The sequence below is a fragment of the Sitophilus oryzae genome, unplaced genomic scaffold, assembly GCF_002938485.1.
Source record: "Sitophilus oryzae breed Bouriz unplaced genomic scaffold, Soryzae_2.0 scaffold_130_pilon_pilon, whole genome shotgun sequence".
NCBI lineage: Eukaryota > Metazoa > Arthropoda > Insecta > Coleoptera > Curculionidae > Sitophilus > Sitophilus oryzae.
In genome coordinates this window covers 283,718-300,089 of record NW_022145960.1, presented here as the reverse complement: position 1 = coordinate 300,089, position 16,372 = coordinate 283,718, and the positions used below count along the sequence as shown (strand labels likewise).

The 16,372-nt window shown below is 32.6% G+C and overlaps 1 protein-coding gene across 1 annotated transcript in view; it reads left to right on the top strand.

Annotated features, from left to right (window-relative positions):
* Nucleotides 1-16,040, top strand: part of LOC115874963 (aminoacylase-1) — a 44,658-nt gene extending 28,618 nt beyond the window's left edge. The window contains exons 6-8 of the mRNA XM_030890271.1: nt 4,241-4,428; nt 9,870-10,099; nt 15,655-16,040. Coding sequence (XP_030746131.1) covers nt 4,241-4,428; nt 9,870-10,099; nt 15,655-15,874 — 638 coding nt within the window. The 3' untranslated portion in view covers nt 15,875-16,040. The remainder of the gene's footprint in view (nt 1-4,240; nt 4,429-9,869; nt 10,100-15,654) is intronic.
* Nucleotides 16,041-16,372: the final 332 nt, after the last annotated feature.

Sequence of the window (16,372 nt, the reverse complement as noted above, 5' to 3'; positions counted from 1 at the left end):
ATAAAGTAATAAATATAGACTTGTTTACTATATTTTATGTTGTATTAGATCATTAGAAGTGCAACACATTCAAAACTAAAAATAAAATTATGAGAACATACATTTTAAACACCAACAATAGGGCACATACCGCCTATTTTTTTGACTTAACAATTAAATTTTAATATAGTATCTACTACTAATTAACTATTATCTGCTAAAAATACTATATTACCAACTACGAGCCCTATATAACAACTAAATATTTGGACAAACAAAAATTTATTAAAACCTTTATTTTCATTAACTGAATTATTTACATTTAAGAAATACATTAGTGAGTATTTAAATAGTTTAGTTTCTATAAACATTAAAATAAACTGTAGGCCAATAAATAAACAAAAATATTGCACAATATCGTGACAACTAAATGTTCGGACACTTTAAAAAATAACTGTTCTAATATGGCGTTACATTGGCACAAAGCATTGGCATGAACTTTTGCAACCACTGCATGTCTGTTTGTCATTGTTTTTATTAATTATTGACATACGCCAGAGTAAAAATTTTGCCATAATTCACAATATCATCGTCAAACGGTTTCTTGGGGATCGTGGTACAATTTTTGTTTTGTTTTATGCCACATGTCTCAATAACATTAAGGTCCGGACTGTGCGAAGGCCATGAGGGGACCTTGATGTTCATGTCACTAAACCATTTTTTAGTAGTTTTAGCCATATGGCATGCCCATTGGCGTAATTACAGGGGGGCCCGGGGGTGCCGGGCCCCCTCAGGTACTGCTGGGCACCCCAAAGAAAAATTCTGAATTATGAATCTTGGCTACGTATTAATTTTTATTTGCTTGTGATGCAGTAAAAATGACGTTTTCTAGTTTTGTTTAGTTAATATTATTTTGTTGTGTTCAAAAAATGAGTTAGTTTTTATTTTTTTAGTAAATTTGTAGGTATTTAAGTAATCTATGGGAACACGGTTTGATAACCAAGTCTATGAAATTTATTGATAGAGAAATTCATGTAAATATTTTATTCAAAAAATGTGTTTTTTAAATTTTACTATTTAAAAAAAACAAAAGCCCTAACCCCCCCTGGGCTCAACCCCAGGCCCCCCCTAGGCCCACCCCAGGATAAATTGCTAGTTACGCTAATGGGCATGCCCCGCCATCCTGTTGAAATATAAAATTCATATCCTGTTGTCCTGGTAAAGGTCTCTCACACTTGGCACAAAACTGTTTTTTAAAATTTCTTGATATTTTGACACATTAGTTGTGGCTTTCTACCACCTCATACCTTCCTGGACCCATTGCGGACATAAAGTCTGAAAGCATAATGTCTTTAGGAAATTCCACTGTCCATCTTTCATAAAGATCATGCATGCGTGCAGATATAATCCTTGAACTTGCAATTTGCGATTAGAATTATCAGCGTCGGATTGGAACTTCTGATGTCAAACTACAAAAATGACATTAAGGTAAAATATTTAATTATTTCCCAATCCGACGCTAATAATTCCAATCGCAAATGGCAAGTGCACGAATTACATGTGCACATGGGCCACCTTGATATCGATATAATTAACACCGCTAGAGTGTCTATTTGATAAAGATTGCCTCAAAAGAGGACAGTGAAATTTCCTAAAGGCATTATGATTTGAAGGGGTATGTCCAAAATAGGCCCAGAAAAGTATGAGGTGGTAGAAGGCATAATTGATGCGTCAAAAAATTTTGAAGAATATTCTTGTGTCAAGTGGGAAGGACAAAGGTCCTTGTAACCAATTGTTCTGGTAAAGACCAGGACAATAATTTTATATTTCAACAGGATGGCAGGGCATGCCATACAGCTGAAACTACTAAAAAATGGTTTAGGGACATGAACATCAAGGTCCCTTCATGGCCTTTGCACAGTCCGGACCTTAATGTTATCGAGACATGTGGCATAAAACAAAACAAAAATTGTGCCACGATCCCCAAGAAACCGTTGCCCATTTGACGATGATATTCAGTGAATTATGGCAAAATGGCGTATGTCAATCTTTAATAAAAACAATGCCACACAGGCTTGCAGTGGTTGCAAAAGTTCATGCCGATGTAACGCCAGATTAGAACAGTTATTTTTTAAAGTGTCCGCGAACATTTAGTTATCACGATATTGTGCAATCTTTTTGTTTATTTATTGGCCTACAGTTTATTTTAATGTTTATAGAAACTAAACTATTTAAATACTTATTAGAAATGTTAGATTTTAATATATTTTTAATGTATTTCTTAAATGTAAATAATTCATTTAATGAAAATAACATTTTTTAATAAATTTTTGTTTGTCCGAACATTTAGTTGTTTTACAATTTTCTTTTTAGTTTGTTCAAAAATGTATTATTTCTAAAATGTCTAAAACGTCTTTAATAAAAAAGTTTAGTATCTAACACAAAAATGATGATCGACTGTAAATATCAAAATGCACAAACTAATAAAAACACAAACTATAGACACAAATCACCGAACTTTTCGGCAACTCAGGAATATCTCAATTAATAATTATTTAAAAATTCTTTAAAAATAACTTGACGGAACACCAACATTTTGACAACTAGACCAAAACTAGACCATAGATGGTAGTAAATATGTAGTAAATATAGAGGCTGTCATGTTATCTTCATATATAAATTAGAAACCTGTACTTTAATGTCTTTTGCGCCGTCTGGCGATGCGGAAGAAACTAAATTTGTAGTTCCATAAAATTACTATTGAGTGTCTAGGTCTCTGGCTATTATTTAAGACTGTCCACCAAGAGGATACATGTTAGTGACAGTTGCGTCTGTCATTTTAATTCACAGGGAAATTGTAATTTCTGTCATTTTGTCATTTTGAAGGATTGAACAATAGAAAAATATATTGTATGATAAGCTCACATTCACTGATTTGCTAAGACTACGCCAGTAAAAGTTCAACAGCTATTTTTGAAACCAAATTTACTAGTGAATGCTAGCATTCCCTGGACGATAGCAGTGAGTTTGAAAGATTCAGTTAGCGGGGTTGGCACATGTTGTAAAATATAAGCATAAATAACGATAAGTTGAATAATGGGCAATATAAGGATAACATTGAATTGGGCTAAACGTTGGCAACGTTGACAGACATCTGGCGTAAATTTGCTTTGTTTTTTGTGGTTATGTATAATTGTTTTGTTATCGTTGTAAAAAGTGCTGTGCAGTATTTTCCCTATCGAAGAAATTTTCTGTGAAAAATTAACGTGAACTAGACTTACGCAAGAATGTAATAGTGCTTGTTTTTCATAGAGAGATCATTGGCTTTTTATAATAATAATAATAATAATAATAATAATAAATGGCTTTATTAAAGGAAAAGTAACAAAATACATACTCCTTCTTCAGGCAAAGTCTAGCCTATGGCTACTCTACTTAACCTGTTCAAAGAAAAAAAAAATAAATATACAATTACAGTTAGCACCACCTGCACTACAGCAATTAGTAAATCAGACAGAAAATAACCAGAAAAACAAAGAAATATTTATAAAAAATAAAATAATTTAACAAAAAAAAAATCATATATTATGACAATAAAAAAACAAAACTGATAAAAAAAAGTGATCTGGATTAGGGAGACGTCAAATCTGTTGGCTCATGTAAACCTCTTTAAGCTTTTTCCGAAAAGTGCTTAGAGACATTTTCTTAACATTATTTTCGATATTATTAAACAATAAAATTGCATTATATAGATAGGAGCGGCGAAAGATAGAGGAGCTGTAAACAGGAAACTCCAGTTTATTTGGATATCGCAAGGTTCTGTTTACATCACTGCGAAATATTTTTCATTGCCTTCTATCGCTTGGTGAGCGGGCACCCAAAGTAGGACTTTATTTTTTTGTTTAATAAGACAATTTATTAACTGACTGATTATTTTAAAATATACTACTATTTTTAATACATTTTTGCTATTATTCTGTGAGCAGCCCAACAGTAATTTTACTTTTATAAACCTTTATGATTTTAAAATTTATTCATCATTCAACTTTAATTTTCCCCAAAACAATTGCTCTAAGCGACTTACAAGAAGATGTTTGTTTTAGGAATAACAGTGCTTATAGTTTTTGAAAAATTATAATGCAAGTAAAAGCTAACCAAAAAAAAATATTCACAATTTACTATTCTCCTGCTCTTGCTAGCTACCTACTACCCTAAAAAATTGAGAGAATTAATTCGAACACATTATTTTTTTTATTTTTAGATTTAATAATACATTGTCCTGGCACACCTGGTCATGGATCGCTGTTGTTGCCAAACACGGCTGGCGAAAAAGTTAGTTATATTTTGAACAAATTCTTTGAATTTCGAAAGGAACAAGTTGATATTTTAAAAGGAAACTCTGAGTTAACCGTTGGAGATGTTACTACAGTGAATCTTACACAATTAGAGGTAATTAATATAAGCGCGAATAATTTTATCCCCATAAAATATATTATTACTAATATATTGTTATTATTTATTAACAATCATATTCTATACATTAACTTGTTTACAGATTACTTTGTCTGGTCCAATTTTTATATAATATTAACTAATACCATATGTCCTTCTCATGATCCACTTTCATATCTCTCTAATGATAATGTATACTTACACAGTTTCTTTTTTCGCCCGTAGTTTTAGAAGAGCTTCGCAGTACAATTAATACTATTAAAAATAAATCCTCATCTGGGACCGACGGGCTAACTTTAAAAATGTTTTCGAATCTGCCACTCTGAATCACCTAACAACTTTAATAAACATGTCGTTCCAAAATGGTATTTTTCCAAAATGTCTTAAGACGGCAATAATCATTCCTCTGCATAAAGGAGGAGACAAAGATGAAGCTTCTAACTATCGCCCAATTGCACTCCTTCCAACGCTATCTAAGATCATAGAAAGGTTGGTTAAAAGAAGGCTGGTATCTTTTCTGTTTAAGTACAAAATACTTACTGAATATCAATTTGGATTTCTAAGCAACAAGTCCACAAATGACGCTGTGTTTTTCCTCCTTAATAAAGTTTACTCCAGCCTAAATAATCATCATTCTACAGCAACAATTTTCTGTGATTTTTCTAAGGCGTTCGACTGTGTAAATCATAATATCCTAATTAATAACTGCAGCACTCCACACAGGGGAACATCTCTCGAATGGTTTAAGTCGTATCTGAGCAACAGAAGTCAACTTGTGAAGGTGGATACTACGTTGTCTTCTAGCAAGCCAATAGAATGTGGAGTACCACAAGGCTCAGTTCTAGGCCCTAATTTGTTTCTTCTTTTTATTAACGACATTGCTAATATAAACATCAGGGGTAAAATATGTCTTTTTGCGGACGACACTAGCTTCACTTGGAGCAACAAGGACGTCACGGCACTTCATAGGATTATATCAAATGACTTAATCACCATTAAGTCTTGGTGCGATTCAAACCTCCTGAGTCTCAACATTTCCAAAACTAAAGCTTTGTCGTATAAAAACTCGCTGCAGCCTTTTGTACTTAAAGCCGCGTCCAAGCTACTCGAACAAAATGTTCGCGAACGTATATAATTAAACAGATAATAAGTGAAAATTGTGCGATAGGTAGATTTATAAATAATAAAGCCAACAAGTACAGCTAGTCTAGGCCTATTAAGGAGCGCGGAGCGCCGAACGCCTAGCATGTATGCCAGAGCGTGCGTCTGCCTATGCTAGAGCGCGCGCGTTCTTTTTCCGACGGGTGTCGGTAAATGAAAAGGAGCGAACGGCGTGCATTTCGGCGGACATTGTACCGGACACTTGGAAGGGTCTCATTTAATTTCGGGCGTCCATCTGTGATTTTTATTTTTTACCGGGTATTCGACAATGGGAGACGCAGTTATTGACTGGGATCGTGAAAAACATTTACAACTAATTTGTTTACACAAAGAAAAGATTTTATAATTTTAACTAGCGTGTACCAGCGACTTCGTTCGCGTCGAATTAATCATTTGTAATGGTGATGATAAAGCAAAGCAAGCATTTCCATTAACATATAAACTGGATAAAATTTTCTCACATTTATGTCAGCGTGAGAAAAAACAATATGGCGATATTATTATATAACTTGGTAATATTTGTGGGGTAGTTTCATCTCGTTGGAATTTGACTTTCGAAAAATCCGTTTGCCAAGAATAAGCTTTTTACGTCAAGCAGTTTAAGCAGAATCGTGGTTAAGAAATTAAAAAAAAAACCTTTTGAAACACCCTGCGTAATTTTAAAAAAAAACAAAATATGTAAAAAAAACCAAATAAATTATGCTTGTCCAAGCGTTTTCCCGAAAGACTAACCGTTTTTTAAATAACAAATATTATAATATTTGAGGGGCGTTTTCGCCCTCTTGGAATTTGAGATTCGAGAAACCCCCCCTTATAGAACCTCTACACCCCACAGTCAATCCGTTTGCCAAAAATCAGCTTTAAACGTCAAGCAGTTTAAGCAGAATGGTGATTACTCAATGGTCATATTTTATGAAACACCCTGTATAAGGTTATAAAAATCTTAAAATATGTAAAACAACAAAATTAAATATACGTGTTTAAGAGTTTTTCCGAAAAACTCACCGGTTTTTAAATAAAAAATATTTTAATATTTGAGGGATAGTTTCACCCCCTTAGAATTCGAGTTTCGAAAAATCCCTTCTTATCGAACCTCTACACCCTAAAGTCAATCTGTTTTCCAAAAATCAGCTTTTTACGTCAAGCGCTGTAAGCAGGATCGTGATTGATCAATGACCAGATTTTTCGAAACACCCTGTATACATTTTTAAAAAATCTTAAAATATGTAAAAAACAAAATAAAATATACGTGTTTAAGCGTTTTTCGGAAACTTGACCGTTTTTTAAATAAAAAATATTGTAATATTTGAGGGGTGGTTTCACCCTCTTGGAACTGGAATTTCGAAAAATCCCTTCTTATCGAACCTCTACACCCTAGAATCAACCTGTATGCCAAAATTAAGCTTACGTTGAGTGGTTTGAGCAGGATCGTGATTAATCAGTATGTCAGTCACTTTAGGATTTTATATATTAGTACCTATAGATTTTATTGTGGGTTGAGTGTGAATAGCTATGTAGCTAGACTTCGTCCATATAATTTCATTTTTGTTAATAAAGACCTTTATGATTATTTTTATTAAAAACCGGAATTATTATGGGATTCTGAAATTAAAAATTACTACTTAATAGGAAGTTTGACACCGGAAATGAAATTTTACCATTACATTTTTAGAAATAAATATACCGGGTGTTTCTGAAAAGTCGTTCACTTCTATAACTTTTTTAATTTTTTAGATAAAAAACGACATTTGGTAACGAAGTAAAACGATATATTTAGTATAGGACATAAATCAGGATTGATCGACGTTTTCATTTATTTTCGATCACTACCTATTTCATCGGAAATGAAAACAACTTTTGATTTAAATGGTACCCTCGGTATTTTTTTACCGTATATGATAGAAAATGACATTCTAAATAGAATGATATATTATATGTCAACTTTTGACATTTTCAATTTAAAAATGGTCATAAATAAACGTAACGACAATTTTACTTCAAATACCAAGTATGTGGTACCAAATTATTCGTAAAAATGCTTTTTCCAAATATGCTGAGCCAGCCTCGTACCATTTGAAAAATTTGAGTTATCATTAAAAATACGATTTGAGCATCTTTTAAGCGGCCATGAAAGGATACGAAAAAAAATTACACGATCAAATATATGTTCCCAAAGTTCTTTGATTACAAATTAATATAAATAGTTTTAACTCAGTCTTGGCACTCTAGATTGAAATGCTATTTTTATTTAATTGGAATTGTCTAAAATTGAAGTATGGTATGTCATTCTATTCAGAATGTCATTTTCTATGAAATAAAGTAAAAAAGTACTTAGGATACAATCTAAAAATACAAAGTTGTAGTCATTTCCGGTGAAACGGGAAGCGACCGAAGGCAATTGAATACGCCAATCAATCCCGATTTATGTCATATACTAACAAACCAAATTTCGTTGTATTATCTGAAAAAATAAAAAAGTAAAAAAGTGAGCCCCTTTTGAGAAACACCTGGTAGAATCGGCTGAAAATGAACACAGGTCTAAAAATACACTATAACGAATAGTCTACCAAAAGACCCCTGTAACCTTCCGCCTGCTAAATGTTGATTCTTCAACTACAAAAGTTCTTAAACTGTTTACCGGTTAATTTATTTAATAAAATGCTTGCACTCGAAATCCGGGCACTCGAAAAAACAGCGGCTACCTAAACGCATCCTAGATCTATAGAGCAAACTGGTTGTCGCATTCTTCTCCGCACCTCAGTCCTCGGGACCGATGCGATGGGCTGTGCCGTCGTTTACGACCTACCTGCTGCTACGAGTATATAGTGTGAATTATATATGTTCGCGAACGTTTTGTTCGAGTAGCTTGGACGCGGCTTAACAACACCACCATTGACGTCGTAAAATCTATAAAATTCTTAGGGCTTGTTGTAGACAATTCTCTAAAATGGGACATGCATATCGACGCTTTGTCGAAAAAATTGAGCTCTGCCTGCAAACGATAAGAAAGTTATTTACAAGAAAAAAACTTATACTGTGCTTACTACGGGAGTTATATATATCACGTTAATATTTTTGTTAAAATAATATTACCGACTATAAACCATTAAATGTCGAACTAAAAGACGAAATCGTGTTTTTATGCAACTCCAAAGAAATATGGTTGGCCTCTGCTCAGTATGATAAAAAAACGGCGTCAGCGATGGTTATAAAATGAAGATCGCTGTCATTTTATATGTAAAATTATATGGGGAATGTCATCGATGTTCATTTTCAAGCCAACTGGACGCCATTTTTTTCGATCATGCGGTATCATATACTATTTAATGATTATTATATCGGAATTAAAATATGTCTCAAAAAATATTAAATTGGTATTAAGAAGTCTTTAATAAATGGTATATATGAATTGGATTGATAATTTAATATTAATGGTAAAATAATCAATCCAATTACGCCAGCGTCATAAAGTGTTGAGAAACAAATGAAAGAACTGTATATTTCTTTTTCTGGTCCCTTATGTAATTGTCCGACCAAATTATCGCCGCTAGTGCCAGTTACGATTCTTGTTTTTATGAAACGTAAATTGTGCATGTGGTTCGTTCAAATGAACGAATCGTAGGAGACGATTCAATATGAGAAATTGAATTGTGTGATTCGATCCACTAAAAAGAATCGTAATGCCCATCACTATCTGGGATGAAATAACTTTAGAAATCTATTTTTTGCTCATCCAATTACTATATCCACGCTCACTCCCATCGCTACTGGACCAACTGACTTGTAAACTGATTAATTTAGTAGAAAATAAAATAGAAAACAAATTTCTTGCAGTATAGGTATATAATAAAATTATATAAGAATTCTTGCCACTTAACTGCTGATATAGAAATTTAATTCTACTCTTCTTTTAATTATTAAGTCCCGAACGGGAAAATAGAATTTTTCCCGTTCGGGACTTAATATCTAACCGATACTTTCTGACAAGTCGGAATTAACTACTCTGCGCTGTGGTTGTCATTTTGTGGATCTGCCCAAGCTCACCTGATGATGGAGTAGGGCTCCGAAACCGGTAGTGAGAGCAGGTTGATCCACATTATGACAAACACAGCGTAGAATTAAATTTCTATATCAGCAGTTAAGTGGCAAGAATTGTTATATAATTTTATTGTAGAAAATAAATAAACCTAGACAGTTACTTTTTGAACAAATTGAATTAAATCATTTGAAAAAGTTTAAATTGATTAAATTGATTACCAAATAAAATTGAGTTGTAGGGAGGAGTACAGTCAAATGTGGTTCCACCAGAATTGATTATAACAATCGATTGTCGCATTGCTCCAACTGTGGACAATAAGAAATGGGAAGCACAAGTATATCAGTGGTGTAAAGAAGCCGGGAACGATGTGTGGATTGAATGGGAACAAAAGGAACCGCAAATTCCACCTACTAAATTAGATAATACCAATCCATTTTGGTTGGCTTTTAAGAAAAGCGCGGACGAACTGTAAGTTAATACTAATATAATATAGATAATTACGTCATATATCGTACTAATATCACAGATAACACATAATCCAGATGGCTATTGCTTACGGAACAGCATGTTTTCGATGAGACAGTTCCCTATTAATGACACAGAGGGCGCCTATAGCCAAATCTAATAATATTTTTAAAACGAACGAATTTGGAGTCACGCCACGGCCACGTGATGTGAAGCGACGTAGACGGTTGTTCACATTTATAAGCAAATTTCCGGTCAAACCCAGGGAAAATGTATATTCGGACTTTAATACTAGACAATTGGATATGAAAATACTAGTCGCAGTGGATGTTTGAAAGTCAGAATTTCTAGATGCATATGTATGCTATTTATAGCCATGAAATTTATAATTTAGATTTTATTTTTATTATTTGTCTCTTAATATTCGTTAGCTGAAAATAAGGGTAAAGGTTATCTATATAGTAATAAATAAAATTTGACACATAGGTTCCTTAAGTTATGTAAACGAGCACTAAGAAGGGATTTTTTGAAAATTCGACCGCAAAGGGGGTGAAATTAGGGATTAAAGGCTCCATAAAAATTTGTTAAAATCTGGTTTAAAGAGCATGAAATTTTTCACGATTTGTCGTAGAAGTATGAAAATTTGCACAGAGGTTCTTCAAGTGATGAAAGTGAGTACTCAGAAGCGAATTTTAGGCATTCGCCCCATAAGAATTAAGGGATGAAAATTTGTACAAAAATTCATTAAAATCGGTTTTGGAAGTATGAAATTTTGCGCAGACGTTCCTTATGTAACGTAATTTAGAACTAAGGAACAATTTTTGGAAATTCGCCCTCTAACGTGGTGAAATGAGGTGTGGACGTTCTGAAAAAAATTGCTTGTTATTGCTAAATTATGTTACATAAGGAACAAACAGAATTTTATACTTCTAAACCCGATTTTAACAAATGTTTGTAGAAATTTTCATCCCTTATTTCACTCTCTTAGGAGATGAATGTCCAAAATCCACCTGTACAAAATTCCACACTCGTAGGACTGTTAGTTTTAACTAACAATTTATTAAAGGGCAACTATATAAAAAATATAAAAATTATACAGGGTGGCGCCTCTCATACGATTCGGAGGCTCCAAGGAGAACGACGAGTTCGTATTGAAATGAAATTTTGTGAGCATAATATGTAAGTTAATTCTGAGCACGTTTTAAAAATATAGAGAGTTGTACAGGGTGTCCCCAAAAAAGTTACACATCAAATTTGTGTTTTTTTGTAATGGAATACCTCCTTTATTAATTAATTTTTAGATTCTAAGAGAAAAATAAAAATGAGTTTTATTAGGGAAGTATATGACTGAAATGTAAGGTTTTAGACTTTTTTGATTTTAAGATTTTCTAAAAATGAAGAACAATTTTTAAATTTCAAGAAAAACTACCTAAATTGGAATTTACCCTATTGCACTTTAAATCAAATTAAAACCTGACCCATAAAGTTATACAGGGTGAGGCAAAATTAATGCTGAACATTGGTATAACCTGTATAACTCCTTTAATACCCACCCTGTATAACTCCTTTAGTTTAATTGAATCACCCAGAATATTATTCCGATATTCAATGGGAAATTCATGTCACTTCAAAATACTATTAAGGTTGCCGGCCTACCCCTCAAACAAAGATTTTCCTAGATATTTTCATTTCTATGATTTAGTGTGAATAGATCTTTATTATTTGATCAAATCTAGGGTGGCTGTGATATGTCTGACTTTTCGTAATTAGGCAACTGGTAAATGACGTGTGACGATAAATTAATAAAATAATAATGAACGTATTAAGTTAAATATTTATATATTAACTTAACATATCTATTTCATGTTTATAAATTACATAATTTTTAATTTGGTATACCTTTAATTTTATATATTCATAATGAAATGAAATATATTTCGATATAACGTTTGGCAACCACGCAACTGAAGTGCAAGCGACATCTGTGCAAGAGAAGCAAAACCTCCCAAAAAAGTTAGAAAAGAAATCTAAAAATTTCAGATTATTCAAATGTCACTCCAATATTTTTCAAAATTGGAGGGAAATTAAGGTGACAATTTTTAACACGTAAGGAGCCATCTGGATTATGTGTTATCTGTGCTAATATCATTGTGAATATAGGTGCTTTTCTTTGTTTTCGCTCATTTTCGGAATTTACTTTAGGTGTCTTCGGATTAATGATTTTACAATAATTAATGTATTACTATTTAGCCTTTAGAATTAGGCCAGGAAAGGAACACCAAAAAATGCCGCAATTCGAAAAAAAATAGTGTCAAAGAAATTATTGTTTTAAGTGGTAGGGTTAACCTTTAGAAGTAACATACCAAAAGTCCCCAGCCATAGACCTTGTGCGTTAGTCGTGTGGTGAGGGGGAAGGGGTGAAAAGGGCCGGTTTATATATTTTTCGTTATTATCTCGAAAACTAAGGATCCTAGCGAAAAAAATGATCTATACAAAATGAAAGTAAATTCAATTGTTTACAAAAAAGGTCCTATTCATTTTTTCCCTAGGAGAAGTAGTGAAGAGGTTTATTAACTTTCTTGCAAAAAAAATTGAAGCTCAAAGACTAATAGCAGTAGTAGCCACAGGATACGCTGATACCAAAATCGTAAGCTGTGGTTTGCAGGCAGCTAACCAGCATCAAACTGTGACAGTCATAGGAGGATATAGACCTGTTGGTGTTGCTTATTGCATTAACCCCCCTGAGAAAGAGAAGCTTTCTTTTTTCTTCTATTTTTTAATTTCATTTTTGGATTCTTGGGCCCAAAAAAAGGCATTTATTATAAGGGTTAAATATGTTTAAAATCTGTGGTTTTTGAGATATTTAAAGATATTTATGCAAGCTGCAATAGAATAGATCATTACCCTGTACCACATTTCTTTTCAGAATTAATTATTGTGCTGAGTGTAAAGGTAAAGAAATAAACTTTACTGAAAAATGTTATTGCTTCCTAACCATTTTAAGGATTTATTTTACATAAACGCTTCGTTATTTCAAATGCAACACCCTGTATTTTTTTAAATAAATCGAAGCTCTTTCAAACTATATTAGGGTTTCCTATACCTATCTATCTCAGATTTTTAATAAAAAGTGATTTTTCAATAAAATGGCAATCAAGATGGCTGGTATCGCCATGGCAATTTTCTAGTGACAGTTAGTTACTATTTATTTAAACAGTTTACTTAAATTACAATATTATACCCACAATTTAATAAGTAAGTATTCTTTATTTTATCAAGAAAAATAAAGCCATATCTGCTGGCGGAACGAATGGATATGTTACTAGTGATTTTATTTTGTGAGGAAAATTGCTTCTTGGCCTCAAGAGCTTATGCTCAAAGATATCCAAATAGGAATCTTCCTGATAAGCGTTCGTAAATTACTTGTCCTATTTCGCAGAGTTGGTAGTGTAGTTTATAAAAACTTATTAGGCAGAAACCTGTCGTTGAAAGTGAAGAAAATGAATTTGCCGTAATTGGCTCTTTTATAGAAAATCCATATATCTACTGTGCAATAATTTTTTTGTGTAAGATTTCTTAAAATATAACTTTACAGTCAGAATCATGTCTCCTGAGCATTTTGGTTTTTGGATCATGTCAATACATACATGCCTTGGTTAATTTTTAAAAGCGAAATGAGCTTGCCACCAACAATTTCCAATTTTTTCAATTATCATTTCTTTTTCCATATGACGAGGTGGCTTTGGTGATTATTGTGAACCAGAGAATATACCTAGCTAGAAAAAGAATGGACTCTGCCATACTGAAAAATGGTCCTACAGAAGTCGCGCCATCTACTGAGTAGGGCTTGTTTTAAATGGACCGAAGCGCGGGCTTTCTAAATGAGCGTATTTATTGAATTTTACTCTAAAATATACATATAATTAAATTTGATTATTAAATCTTATTTTTTACACAAATTCAACAATACTAATAACAAGTATCGTTGTGATGTGTAAAAAATAAGATTTAACAGTATAATTTATACTATTATTAAATAAAATTAAAGCCAAACGTGTAAGTATTATTTATTATTTAAAGTTTTTATTTATAAATCAAATATTTAAACATCGCTTATTATACTAAAACAAGACCAACATAATACGCCCAAAGTTTTGTAAATGGAGTAAATATAAATAGGTACTTAAATGATGGCAAAAAAAGACTTACATTATATTTTTAGGGACACAAACAAAAGGAATTGTCTAATTAAAACACATTCCTATCCTATAACAAATTATAGTTTGAAAAACGTTTTGATAATAATTTGATAATATTATGATTGGCGCTATGACAACGACAATATTTTTTGAGAATTTGATAATAGTATGACAATGGCCGTTGGGAACTATGGAAACTACAAAAAAATTCTGATTTAACGCCATCTGGCAATAACTAGTAGCAACTTCTTAACCTAAAAATTAATTGCACTACCACCTAGCGCCTGAGGCTGGAACTATTTTATTTGAAATTTCCGTGGAAACGGTGGAACCGCTTTTGCTATTTCACTTTCTCGCCCCTGTTGTGAACTATATACTACTATGAACGCCCATCATGTTCGACGTTTGGCAAATTCCGGGCAGGAGGGTTAGAGGTCGCGAAGCAGTACCAGTTTCATTAAATGAACTTCGCTTGGTCCTTAAAGAAGAATGAGAAAACATAACGCAATATGATATATTATGCAGTCTCAATGACAGTATAAACGGACGTATACACGCAGTTATAGCAGCGCATGGGCGGCAATACAACGTATTAGGGTATTTTTGACATTTTTTTCTGTTAGTATACTTGAGTATTACAGATGTTTTCTTTAATATCCTTAGTTCTGTTATCGTCATTAATGTTTATTAAAACCCGGACTGTATCGTTAGTCTTTAACGTTTTTTTTTTAATTTAGTATAGAGTATCCAATGCAGTGTAATATGACGTTACGACAATAGTCACCAAAACCATCTCGTCATATTAAAAAATTACGTCAAAAAGTAATGATAATTAAAAAAGTTGCAAATTGAGCGTTATCAGTTCATTTCGCTCTTAAAAATTAACCAAAGCATGTATTGACATTAATCAAAAAAACAAAATGATTCTGACCGTAAAATTATATTTTAGGAAAATTTACAGGCAAAATTATTACACAGGGTGTTTCAAAGTAATGTATAATATGGCAAATACTAAAGTTTAGACAAAGCCGAGTTTACGAATTAAAGTTGATATAATTATATACAGCTTGCTAAAAAATTCATAAAAATAGGGCTAAAATAATAAAAATATAACACTTTAAATGTGACCAAAAATTTCTCCTTTGCATTTTTTGCATCTAAGTGTAGCCTTCTAATACCTTTTAGGAGAAAATCCTAAGCGTCTAATACCTTTTAGGAGAAAATTTAATTTAAATTTTGTACTTTATTTAATTATTGCCACCCCTCCCAGACTCAATCTCTAGATGCGCCACTGTATTTAGGAGACACTCTGTATAACGGTTTTTGTACTGAATTTCTAAAATGTAATCTTATTTCTAGCGATCTTAAATTGAAAGCTCAGATATTTCCTGGTGGGACGGATTGCCGATTTATTCGTGAAGTTGGAATACCGGCGATAGGATTTTCGCCTATGAACAATACACCTGTTTTGTTGCACGATCACGATGAATATCTGAACAAGGACGTGTTTTTACGTGGAATTGAAATTTACGAAGAAATCCTAAAAGCAGTCGCCAATGTTGATGACAGAACAGGGTAGTTGATGGTATTTTTATGGAATGTTGTGCCTTATATTGATAAAAGTTAATGTCTATACCAAACAATTAATTGAAGTGCAATAATAATATACATATCTACAAGTTTACCCTTTATTTTATATTTATGTTTACATCTGTTTCTTGTGAAATAAATATTATAATAATTGATTTGTGTCTATAATATTTATTATTATATTATACTATACGATCGAAAATAAAAAACGGCGTCAAGGACGGCTGGGGAATGACAGTCAATGATAATTTTGGCGAGATCAAGCGCTAGACGTCATTATTTGACCCGAACTTCTTCCCCGACGCTCAGCGGACGCCTGAACGGTCTAATTTAAGTTAAATGAATTGATTCCATTTCGACACGCGGACGCGACGCGACTCTCGACGCTCCCAGCCTGAATGCACCTTTAAGGATGTTGTAATTTATTCTTATATTGAGGAAAAAATTTTAAATGGTGTAGTTTAAAACTCGAGATTTTTTTTTTGGA